The sequence below is a fragment of the Strix aluco genome, chromosome 15, assembly GCF_031877795.1.
Source record: "Strix aluco isolate bStrAlu1 chromosome 15, bStrAlu1.hap1, whole genome shotgun sequence".
Taxonomy (NCBI): Eukaryota; Metazoa; Chordata; class Aves; order Strigiformes; family Strigidae; genus Strix; species Strix aluco.
The window spans coordinates 15,177,944-15,190,177 of record NC_133945.1 but is presented as its reverse complement, the minus strand read 5'-3'; the positions used below and the strand labels follow the sequence as shown (position 1 = coordinate 15,190,177).

The window sequence follows — 12,234 nt, the reverse complement described above, 5'->3', positions numbered from 1 at the left end:
AGAAGAATGTCATCTACAGATCAGACAGAAATAGGACCACTGCAGAAATGACCTCTCCTTGCCTAGCTGCTTTTTCACACTCTTCATGTCTGTTTTTGATCACTTCTGATTCAAAACAGAAACTCAGTTTTTACTGTGATTTTTAAGCTGACATTAGAATTCAGCTTTACAGTTTAAAAAGGTTATGCAGTTAAAGTCTAAGTCTCTTCCCTGCATGACTAAGGAGCCACTTACCAAGAATTTTATATATAGAAGTTCAGAATACCATATCTATGAAGACCATAGGCAAATTAAGAACCTAGTACAAGTGATGATCTGGTCTTTTTAAAGGAAAAACACAGTATCCCCTTTTAACAAAGTTTAGAAGTCATGTTTGGACAGCTTTCCATTTCTACTCACTTAAAGCTAGACCACAAGCATGTCCATAAATACATAAACAGGAATTATTTAGAACAGTTTTAATAGAAGTATTTTAGGCTTTACCTTGCCATGTCTTGAGAAGACTTCTTGTAAATTTTGCTGCAACTCTTTTCTGGACAATCTGTAATCTATATTGCTGATCTGAATGTCTGCACCATTTGCAAAAGGATCAGGGCAGTCTGTACCACTGGTATGATTTACTACATTAAATGTGAGTGGAGATGATCTATTTGAGAGGTTCGGAGACATACTCCTAGGTAAAATAAAAACATTTATGAACTAAAGCAGCTATTGCACAATTCTGATATATACACCTCAAAATTAATCAGAAAATAGATGTAGGTCAAGTGCACAAATGCAGGACTTTGAAGGTATTTTCCTAGTACATATGTGTGTGCAGGCAAAACAAATTTCACCACAAGCAAAACATTGTAACAAGACAAATATTTCCTGTAAGAAATTATGTTTCAGTCACCCAATTTAATAATACATTTGACACCAAGTCTTCTACTATCTTACTAACACATTAGAAAAGTCAAATTCATCCACATGATTTTAATAACTGGCAAAGGCCAGATATTTACATCTATGAGAATTTAATGGGCCTGGCTAAGCTCCTACTGGGAATGTCAAAGGCACTGAAATTAAGAGGAGTAAGAAGTCTAATACCTCTGAAGATCTTTCAGAAGCTTTAAAGACAAAGTTTGCAGGAAACAAATGCCACACAGTAAGTTTCAGAAAGAGCTTACTCCATCTTATGTTTACATCCACCCTCTTTTAGCTGTTATGCAGCACCATCATGGTTTCCTTTTGCCTCCACATAAATCAGTGTATTAAAGTAATATGCTTAGCATACACAACTCCATATGCAGCTGCCAATAATCTATGTATACATTGGTGAAATCTCACTTCACCTCCCAAATAAGACACAGACACTTACCGAGATGACCAGCAGCTCTGAGACATGAGTAAAGGACTGAGTTGTCTTGAGACTGTCAACTTACTGAAAGCAGAGGGATAGCTGACCTGAAATACAGTTTCATCTTTATCTTTTTTATCTACAGGGGAATTAGTAATGCTCCTGGAAGCAGAGATCTCTTTTCTATTTAGAAATATATATAAGAAAAAGAAAAAACACATTATGTTGCAGAATTCACATTTAAAAAAACGTACTGAACGCTGATGTCTATTTTTAAACATACTTCTGACTACTTTTACAGGATGATTCTCCCATTCCAATTTTTTTGGTTGCCAGAGACACAGGAATTGCTGCATTAGAATTACTCTGAGGAGAAGGAATTTGTTCTCTTAAATGTTCTTGCTGGTTTTCAGTATTTCTACTGATGGTCTTTGATTCAAGGCGGCACAGCTCCTGTATGAAACAGATGAAAGGGCAGCATGAAAGCACCAGACATTCCTTGCCAGAGGCTCTCCTTGTGATGGAAACCTAGATAACTGACAACTTTTTCCTTTAATAGCATTTTCATTGGCACTTCATAACCAGGAATCTTTGATTTTCTGTGACAGAAAATAGTAAACTGTCAATTAGTTGAAATATTTTTGCTACACTGCACATCTACCCTACTTATCCTTAAAACTAGCAGAGTGGGTCACTCTGTGTTATACTCAACATCAACACAAAAGTTATAACTGGCCTAAGATTTGAGACTAAATAAGTACCAGCAGTACTTCCAAATTGAGAAAAAGGTGGCAGGGAGGGGGGAAAAACAATCCTCAAATTCACTGCCTGCTTTCCAAGCAGATGAATACAGCTCTCATTTGGGAATATTACTATACATTATAGTTATTCATTAAATAGGAATGACAAGTTAAAGCTGTAACAGAAGCAATCTACAGAACATGAGGAAAAGCAAGAATACTAAACAAGGTAGAACAATACCTGTAAACTTTTAACATTCGTGGGTTTGACAATAGATCCGTGAATCTGGAATCCTTTCCCAGCAGAGCCTTTGGTACCAGAAGAGTGATCACTTGAGTCTTTATTGAGGAGGCACAGCTTTGTGTTCTTGTTAATTTTTTTAGGAGACTTCACCTTTTCAGTTCCCACAGAGCTGGAGCTTTTTGTTTCATTAAGTTCTTTGTTTTTGGGAGTGAAAGACACTACAATCCTGTTACCAAAAACATCTTCATTTTCCATGCGCTTCCGAGCCCGTTCAGCACTTTCTTGATTTAAAAAACGGAGAATTGCACTGCTTCCAGAAATGCTCAGCACCTTCCCTCCACAGTTGTCTGACAAACGCCTGAGTCTGTTACTGACACTTTTGCTGTCTCTGTTTGTTGGCAGATTATAAACGTATAATAGTGTATGGCATGCCTGTTTAAAGGGAATGAGATTTTAATTTATGTCAGAATACCCTCTTGTTCAAAACCAGTATTTTTACATTGATTCTGGTGACACATGCTCTCTCCCTGCCTGCCCAAGTCATTCTTTTTGCAGCATTCCATTTCTTTGGAAAACATACCAAGGTAGATCCTCAAAGTTCCATCTCCAATATAAAGTTAGAAGAGACTACAGAGTCCCTGATCAATGGATCAATACCTGACCACTTCTCCAGGTAAGAAAGCATCACTGTTTCCAACCCAAGAATTCTATACATTCTACACATGCATGTGAACACATAGTTCAGGAAATTATTTCAGAGGAAGAAGAGGCCATGAGTGCTGTGCAAAGACAACACAGCAAATTCAGAGGGGATCATCAGAAAGACAGAAAAACCCCAAGAAAACAGTAGACAGTCACTCAAAACTGCTAAGACAGCTCTGTGGTGCTTCCTTAATACACAACTAAGTTCTTACCCTAACTTTCTGCTAGTGAAAGGCATGTAAGATACATTATCTGATAAAATATTCAGTGATAAGAATGTGACCTTGCTGTTTTACTTTAACTACTTTTTTTATTATTTCATTCTTTCAGTCTTAAAGCAGAAAGCATACATTCACATAGTAGTAACAGACAATGGTCAGATATGCAGCAGACATTTCTCACCATAAAAACACATAATTTCAGGTAGCTCTCCCCCTAAATTAGGAAAAGAAAATAATAAAGAAGTTGACACTCTGAAATGTCTGTTGCATTAAGAATTAAAAAGCTTACCGGCATTTTCAATGGTAACCTTGGTGGCAAGTCTGAAATAAATTCTTCAAAACAAATAAGCTCATGAGCATGATGTAAGAGTGCTTCTGAAGCTTGGTTTTTATGTACCAAAATTATCCGAAAACCATGTCGATGTCTCAGGTCACTGAGTTCCAAAGCAAAGTTTACATCCGCTGGAGAGGAAAAAAAAACCAAAACAAAAACAAACCACAAAACAAACCAGAATGAACAAGGAAACACATGAAAAAGCTAAAAAACCCATCAGATTAAACAAACAAAACCCCAGATATCACTTGACAAGGTCTATTTATCACTGAAGATTTCCAGTGAAAAAGCACCAACAGCTACCAAGACTTCTCAATAGACATAATTTAAATCAGCAGTTCGCATTCAGTCTCAGACAAGGGCTTCCTTTTAACAGCAACTTCTAGCAATTTATCAGCAAGGCATTTGACTGGTACTGTATACTTCTATAACAAACATTTGTTTAGCTTTAGGGAGAAACCCAAGGCAACACACAGCAATTAAACAGTTGAGTGGCTTGCATATTTAACTCTATAGTATGCTGCTGTGAGTATAAAAAACAAATCAGAATGCTTTGAGCAAAATGTATTTGAAAGATTACCATAAGGAAGACTCAGTGAGTTTTACTTCAGTAGCTTCCTGCTGCGGCTGTCTAAGTTTAGACAGTATTTATACACATACCTACTGACACCCAACAAGATTCCAGTGCTAATTTAACTCAGCCAAGTTCTCATTTTATTGTCTCTACTTTTCCCACACTGTCACTGACAGTGTTAATAATTCTTGAGCAATTCAGTTAAAGCTGATTGTAAACACAACCTCTGGAAAGCAGAATAGTGTCATATGCAAAAGTGCTATTGAAGAGAGGAACTGAACTCTGCACTGCAGGCGAGTACCACACTTACTTGACACAAGAACCACAGTGGCAGGTGCAGTGTGTGTATCAGCAAATCTCCTAAGACTCTGTCTGAGTTTGTCATCAGCGGCATTCTTTGCTGTAGCATTGATGTGTGCAACAGTCACCTGTGGAAATACAGACATGCTCTAAAGAAAAACTTGAACGTGAACCACGCTTGCTTAAATTTAGCTTTTAAAAAAATAATGTAATTACAAGCTTTCACATGCACCTTTTATTTAGGTAAATTAATGAACACACGCATGAAATAGAGCATGTATGGACTTCAAACTGTTCTAAAGAGCAATGAACTTCAACTCTAGTTGTTCAGCAATGTCTTAGGGATGACTTCTACTGTTCTGTGTTAAAGAACATAATTTATATACCTTAAAAACATTCCATAAACCCTCTTTTGAAATGGAGGGGTGACAAACATAGTAAGTACTCACTATCAATTAATTTTACCTCACATAAGCAGATGAACTGTCAACATGTTATCATATCTGCAGTTTAGGGGGTGGGAAGGGAATATCTGACATAGAAACCTGCACAAAAGGTTGAAAAAAAATACCAAGAAACAAAAGGTATTGATGAAAAGATATGTAGTGTTAAAGGGGCCCAAATCAATACCACTAATTTATGTGTCCTCACTAATCAGCACAGTATTCACTAACAAAAGTAAAAAAAGTTGACAGAATCATAGTTCTTCTAGGTTAACGATTCAGTCACAGCTTTGAAGGATGACACTAGAAATGCCACCACCACTTATTACTGGATGAAATCAAAACCCTCTGGGAACACTAAAACTAAAGCTAAAACAGTAATCTACACATAATAGAATGCAGTTCAGTTTTTAAAAGTATTACACCAAGGAAGTTCAGCGTTCAAGATCCCACCCATAAACTAATTACAAGCTCATGCACTAAAACCCACAGAAGCTAACAAAGCTTTAGCAAACAGGAATCACTATTAGCAGACTCAGAGTACACAAATTCTCAAGCAAGAACACCAAGTAGGTGCTGTTTTGATACCTGGCAGTTGTTCAGCTCCTGAATAACTTCTTTATTTTCTTTACTGATGTCACACACACAGATGAATTCTGCCTCTCTGTGACCTTTAAAAAACTTTTCACGAATCCTCTGTACAACTGCTATAGCTGAACGGCCAGTGGGAACTGAACAGTTCTCAATATCCCAGAAGACTCCAATGGGGGGCAAGTTTTCCAGAACTTGGCCTGTTACTGCAACTTCTGGAGACCCTGCACAGGTTTAACAACACAACTCATTTTAATATCCAAATACCAAAAGTGTTAAACTTAACATACTATGAACTTTGCCCAGGAATGCCAGTTCAGTTTTCTTAAGAAATCTAAAAACATCAGTCTTAAACAGAAATTTAGTCACTGTTAAATTAGGATAAAAAAGCTTCAGATTTACTTTTAAACTCTCAAACCACCAAGTAACATATTTTAAAAACAATGTTATCGAATGCTGAGCTGGCACGTGCCATGAAAATGGTCTGAAGTTGAGTCACACTAAACTCAGCAGGTCTTATAACAGTAAGAGAAATGAAACACAAAAGCTGTTCAGATTTACAGTGTGAATTAGATAAAGAATCTAAACAAAACTGGATGAGATTACCAGTATAGTGACAGTGATTATAGAAAATTAAGGCAATACAGAACAAACACAGAAGTATCCTACAGTTCAGGGAAGTGAGGTTAAGAGTTTTTCCTATTACTGGCTAAAAAGCGCAAATAAAGTTCCTGGTGTTTCAGCACTCTAAATATCTATTTAATTTTGAATTAAGATTATACACCCATTCCATCCCCACAAAACAACTGGAAAAGAAACATAAGGAATGACACAGAATCCTGACAGGTCAAAAAGAAGCTAAGAATTAGTTAGCTGAGAATATAAAATTGAGCACAGCAGACAAATATCATATTTGTTTGGGTATATGTTCTTCTACAAGATTCACTGGAATTGCATTTTGCAAGGACACTTATTTGGGGTGTTGCACCTTATAAACCTAAAAAGGGGCATAGTCTTAACATAATAGTAACCGATTTTTTATTCTTCCATGACTTTTTTTAAGTTTGTAACTTTCATACTAACTATGATTTTACAATTGAAACAGTACTAACACCCTAGAAAGATCATGTAATTATTTCACACAATATTTCCCTCTCAAGAACACTGAAAAAAGTTATATTGTAATTATGAACATCACACCTTTACTGCATATGAAGTGACGACACTACAGACTAAGGAAATACCTTTTAAAGCATGGCTGAAGATAACTGTTTTATACACCACCAGAATGAAATAGCTTCCAAGTCTCTAGACTTTTTCTCTAGGTGTTAAAATGGTAAAGAATATAACAGTAAAAAAATCAAAACTCAATGCAAACAATGCAATGTTACCTAGGTAATGAAAATGGATAAATCCAAGTTATGACTTTGCAAAACAGAAACAGGGTGGGTTTTTTTTACTGTTTAGCCTTCTAGGACTTCATAGAAGTTGCCAGAGAACAGTGCAATTTAAGAGAACTCTTCATGTGCAACAGTATTTAAGGAGGACATCCACTAAGTGCAAGTTTCAAACAAATGTGGTTTACCATATTTCTGCGGTGATTTGCCAAGGCTGCTCGCCAGTAACAAACTCTTCTCATTTCCCGTTCCTTTGGTTCCACAGCCATTACATATCGGGATAGGAACAGGTGCAGCATGTGCACTTGGAGGAGGAATATTTGGCCAGATTTTAGCAGCATCAACTAGGCTGTTTCTGGATGGCTGTTGGGACAATTTTTCAAAATGCATGTTCATTTAGTATACAATATTAACACATACTAATCCATGCTAGAAACACTCAGTTTCCCTTCTGCAACAAATGCAAGTTCAGATGTACTCTACAAAGTTCATTAACAACAGTATCACTGCATGAAGGAAGCTTTTATCCCAGGGTCTTTCCTAGCATACTTAGCTCTATTTTCCAAGCACAAGGAAAGATTCTATTAAACTCTGCACATCAGGATGTGCCATCTTTAAGAAGTACTAATACATATTCAAAACCAAAAACCTAGCATGTGAACTCAGCACGAGTACAAGGTTGAATCACCTCCCTCCTCCCCAAAATAGTGGTCTTAATTCCAAACATAGTGAATTCACCATTTAGTTTTTGAAACGAAGACATTTCACTTTTATATTGGAAATTCAAATTTGGAAGTTTAAGTAACACATCTTGAAAAGTTGAGTATATTATTTCACTTGAAATTCCTAATAAAATTCAAACACAGTTTTAATCAGTTCAAGTGTACCAAATCGGTACTGAAGTATAAATTACAGATTTGGGAAGACTGAACTAAGACCTATCAAACCAAACCAGAGCTAAAATATCCTTATAATATCAGATATTTCACCTGGCTTACAAATTGATCTTTACTGACCAGGTGCCCAAGGGTAGATGTTAACTGTTGTTAGTCTTTTCTCAGTCACTACTATGGAACATTCTAACTGGAGCTGTCAAGAAGACATAACTGTCTTTCAAATCCAATCAAAATTCTGCCTGAGTACATCACAGAACCCCTGTAAGCTAAACATTGTGATAGCCTCTTTTGCCTTCCTACTGAACTGAATGTCACCTCAGAAAAGAGATCATCTTCAAAAAAAAAAAAGTATCTGGAACATCTGGACTGTGCATCACCAACCAGGAAGATGCAAGCTGCAATCCATGGAAGCTGGTGTTTTGCTCAAGTACCATTATTTCAGCATTAATCATATTCCATGCTTACCGAACAAGAAATGCAATGTGTACAAACCTTGCTCAAGCAGTCATTGCAGTAGTGAGAGCCCTTTAAACAAACTGAAGGTGCCATGTTTAGGTGCAAAGGGTTGGCGCACACACGTGACGTTAGCTCCGACTGTGCCATATGCTCATCCAAGTGGCCTGTAGCCCCACTTGTGAATTCAGAACAAGGAAAATAGCCAGAAGATGTGCAGCTCTGAAGGGCTGGAAACTGATGCAGTTTGTGCACGTTACCATGACAGGACTGGAAATGGAGTTTTCCACAACAGGGCAGATGTTGACAGGAAGATACACTGTTTTCTATGCACATGCCAGGGAACTCGCTGGCAATGCCTGCCAAATTGCTTCTAGCTGGAGGGTTCTTCAGTGAGGATGCAGACTGATAAGCAAATCCTGACCCTACTTGACAAGTAATCGTCCCAGTGCTTTTTGAGTCTAATATTGTGCCAGGGTGAATCAAGTTACCACCACCACCACCACAATGCATTTGTGGAGTACAAGAAGAGTCAGAGCCATGAGGACAGCAGCTTACTTTCGGGCCAGGTGAAAGCTGTATTTGCTGTTGCTGAAGAGGATGAACATCAGGAAGCGGTACTGCTGGAAACAGTTTAGAGCCAGCATTATGAGGAGATGAAGTATCCTTCAACTCTGCAGCAACCTTCTTGTTCTCCATGTAATCTTTCTGGAAAATTAAAGCTTGGTTACCTTCAGATACATAAATAAAACAACAATTTTATAGTATAAGCAAACATACTTTTAGACTGTTACAATTCTAACAATAACATAGATTTTGAAAAGTGTTATCTTTATGATTACTATTACCTCACTGTCTGAACATGTAAAATATTAAAAGAAACATGCCACTTATGTGTGCCAGCCTGAAGTGTCTTGGTATCAGTGGATTTTGGAAGCAACAAAACCAAAAAGCTATAAACCAAAGAGCAACGGGTCTGTAAAACAGAATTTGAAAAGCAGAAAACTGTTAGGCTAAGGCTGAGAGATACTCTGCAATTGCAAAGCAAAAAAGATTTATTTCTTGTAAGAGCAAACACAGGTGGATGCGATGTAAAGTAAAACAACCCCACAGTTTCGAGGTATGTAAGTAATCATTTACTTTCAATAAAGACTTTAAAATTTTATTAAAGTTTTAGAAGTAATGCCTTGAAAGACTTTAAAAAAATTGGAAATTATATCAAGCAGGTAAACTAACAGAGGACAGAGAAGACTAAATTTTCACAACTATGTAAGTGGTTTTTGCCTACTCTGATTTAAGATATCAAGATGTACAGACATAAAGGCACAGACAGAAATACAGGGGTTTTTTTTAAATGGCAGTGGTGAAAACTAAGCACAGTTATGAGAAGCACCACAACAGTCGAAGTCAGTAGAGCTAACCAGCATACAACTCATTGCTCCAGAGCTTTAGGCCAACAAGAACAACTTTTATTTTCCAAACTGAATTTCATGCATTTCCACTACTCAGTAATGAATAATTGATGACCCAAATTCAAAACCATTCCTCTGTACCTGATGCTACATCTTAGGAACTGAAGATGCACTCTGCCAAAAATCTGTTTGGAACTAGTTTATATATTAAATTCCAGAATTTATGGCAGTTCCCTTTCTAACTCCTGACACATGAGAATAGCAATACAACAGGATACATGTTTATTGGTTTCCCCCGTGTCTTTTATGGAAAGTCAGATTGAACATGCATGAGTGTTACTTAACAGCTGGAGCTTGCTTGCTCAAGTAAGTCATTGTGCTGTACTATTCCTTCTATTCCTTAGCACTTTGCATCTTAACTGTATAGAATCATACAGTTACAGAACAGGAACATTTAAAGAAATGGAAACAAGGAAAAAATAGACATTCATGAAGAACAGTATCCACAACTACTGTATCTACTATATAATAACAACTCAGAAAATTCTAAATTTGGCTCCAAGCTAAACTGATAAAAAACTGGAAGCGTGAAGACTACTTCCCTTCTCTACTCTTCAGCAATAACTTCACAGAGCTTTCAAGAAGCTGCCTTATACACTTTTTAAGCAGTCAGTTGTCAAACAGTAAAGAGTATAGCCTGCCAAGCAAAGCAACTTGCCTGCTTTCACCAACACTGATAAGAGATGTGAACACAACTAAAGACCTTAAATTCCCAGGTAGATTTTGTACTTATGACAGTAACTGTCGTTTCCTCCCCTCCCCACTTGCCCCCTTTTGTCAGCAATAACACTGCAGTTAGTTATACCACTCTGTACCAGGATATAAACTATGCTTTCAGTAAAGCAATGAATTACCGTTTTTGCACTGCAAGGCAAAGACTTTTCAGCAGCAGAAAAACAATTAGAAAGTTTCCAGAGCCACGGTTTAGCATCATTCTCTTGTTGCTGAAGCCATCCGAACGATCTATTGCAGAGGTTCTCTGTCCTGTTTCCTTCCATCATACAGCCAAACAAAAAGGTTCAACATTCTTTCATCCCCCCTTCCTTTCATTCTTCCCACCTGCTAAAGAGAAAAAAAAATGTATGCTTTAAATAACTTTTAAAGTAAGACAGAGGAAAAACCATGATGGTCTTATGAATTCCACTACTGTTAGATCACTGAACCTGCATTATTTATGGTAAATTTAATTATGCACATGGGACATGGCCTTCACTATTCCTGTTTAGTACAGGAATGTTCCTCAATCTGCAGCACAGGTGAAGTAGTCTGAGAAAAACACTGTTTAAGTCCATGGCTTTAACTACAGAATCCCAGAAATGCACTGCTGCTGACACAAAATAATTTCCTGAAACTTTCAGTGCATGCTCCTGGAAAGAGAAGCCAGGAGGTAAGTTTTCCGAGAACAGCTCATCAGTAAATACAAAGTAAGTGCAGCTGAACTCAGCTGAAAGAACTAAACTGCATATTCACTGTTTTTCCATTGGCTAAAAAAACTATATATACCTGTACTAAACACACAGTATTTAGTATTTAAACAGAACTTTAAATTATTAAAATTATTTACAAATACTTCTAATTCTCAAGCTGCCCCAGAGCACACAACATCAATTTAGCTTTAGGGAACCACAAAGCAACTCGTTTAAGGCCCAGCCACGCTGTACCGGAAAAACTATGATTAGCGACGAAGTCTTCTTACCCTCCAATCATGTACTACATTCATTAGACTACAGTCCTTCCCTTTTTTTGTATTTAATGTTAAACGCAATAATCATGGAATGCATTTCATCGCATTACACTTGCCCCAGCATTATTTTTAACAACAAAATATGGGGTTTTTTTTAAAAACAGAAATGTTTATTCATACAAACCCTAAGTACCCCAAAATTACGTTGTATAAAATATTAAGTTGAAGAACTCTACAACTCTAGAGAATGTTTTTTTAAAAAATGTCTGGTAGCACCACTTCGTTTAGGAACTAAAACGGTAACTGAAAAAAATGAAGAGTTACGTTAGCCACATCTGTCCGCGCTCTGCCCTCTGTGGCTGGCAGCTCCCTGGGTACTTCCAGCTCGGCCCGGTCTGCAACCCGGGGGGCCGCGGCGAGGCCCGACCCTCCCTCCGCCCACACAAACAGCCCCACCGTGCCCCAAGGCGCTGCCGGGCGAACGGCCGCTCCCGCCCGCGGGGCGGCGCCGGGCCGAGGTCGTTGTGCAGCTCCGCCCGGGGGACGGGCTGCTGCCCGCGAGGGGAGCGGGCCGCGTCCCCGCCCGGCCGCGACGTTCCGCCGGGGCCTCCCCGCTGCCGCAGGGCGGCGGAGGCAGCCCCGGGCTAGCGGGAGCCGGCGGGCCCGGCTTGGCGCTGCTCTGCCCCCGCCCGCCGCGCCTCACCTGAGCCGCCCCCAGCGCCGCCGCCCCTCACATGCCGCCGCAGCCCCCCACACCCCTTTGTTGTCCTCCCTCCTCCTGCTCTGCTCCTTCTGCCGTCAAGCGACGCCAAGCGCCGGAAACCAGCTCGCTGCCGCAAAGACG

The 12,234-nt window shown here is 38.7% G+C and overlaps 1 protein-coding gene across 7 annotated transcripts in view; it reads right to left on the bottom strand.

Moving 5' to 3' along the window:
* The window catches only part of MARF1 (meiosis regulator and mRNA stability factor 1), a 41,583-nt gene extending 29,389 nt beyond the window's left edge, over positions 1-12,194 (bottom strand). For 5 of the 7 annotated variants that reach the window (XR_012625215.1, XR_012625216.1, XM_074840575.1 and 2 more), the window contains exons 1-11: positions 12,094-12,194; positions 10,561-10,768; positions 8,274-8,942; positions 7,074-7,248; positions 5,486-5,712; positions 4,465-4,582; positions 3,536-3,708; positions 2,321-2,755; positions 1,623-1,792; positions 1,361-1,522; positions 484-673 (exon numbers count right to left, since the gene is read on the bottom strand). Coding sequence is in view for 5 of the 7 variants with exons in the window: in XM_074840575.1 (XP_074696676.1) it covers positions 484-673; positions 1,361-1,522; positions 1,623-1,792; positions 2,321-2,755; positions 3,536-3,708; positions 4,465-4,582; positions 5,486-5,712; positions 7,074-7,248; positions 8,274-8,942; positions 10,561-10,707 (2,466 nt within the window). In the remaining 2 variants the exon portion in view is untranslated. Of the gene's footprint in view, positions 1-483; positions 674-1,360; positions 1,523-1,622; positions 1,793-2,320; positions 2,756-3,535; positions 3,709-4,464; positions 4,583-5,485; positions 5,713-7,073; positions 7,249-8,273; positions 8,943-10,560; positions 10,769-11,714; positions 11,732-12,093 lie in introns of those variants that run through there. The other 2 variants (XM_074840572.1, XM_074840573.1) reach the window with 2 other exon arrangements.
* Positions 12,195-12,234: the final 40 nt, after the last annotated feature.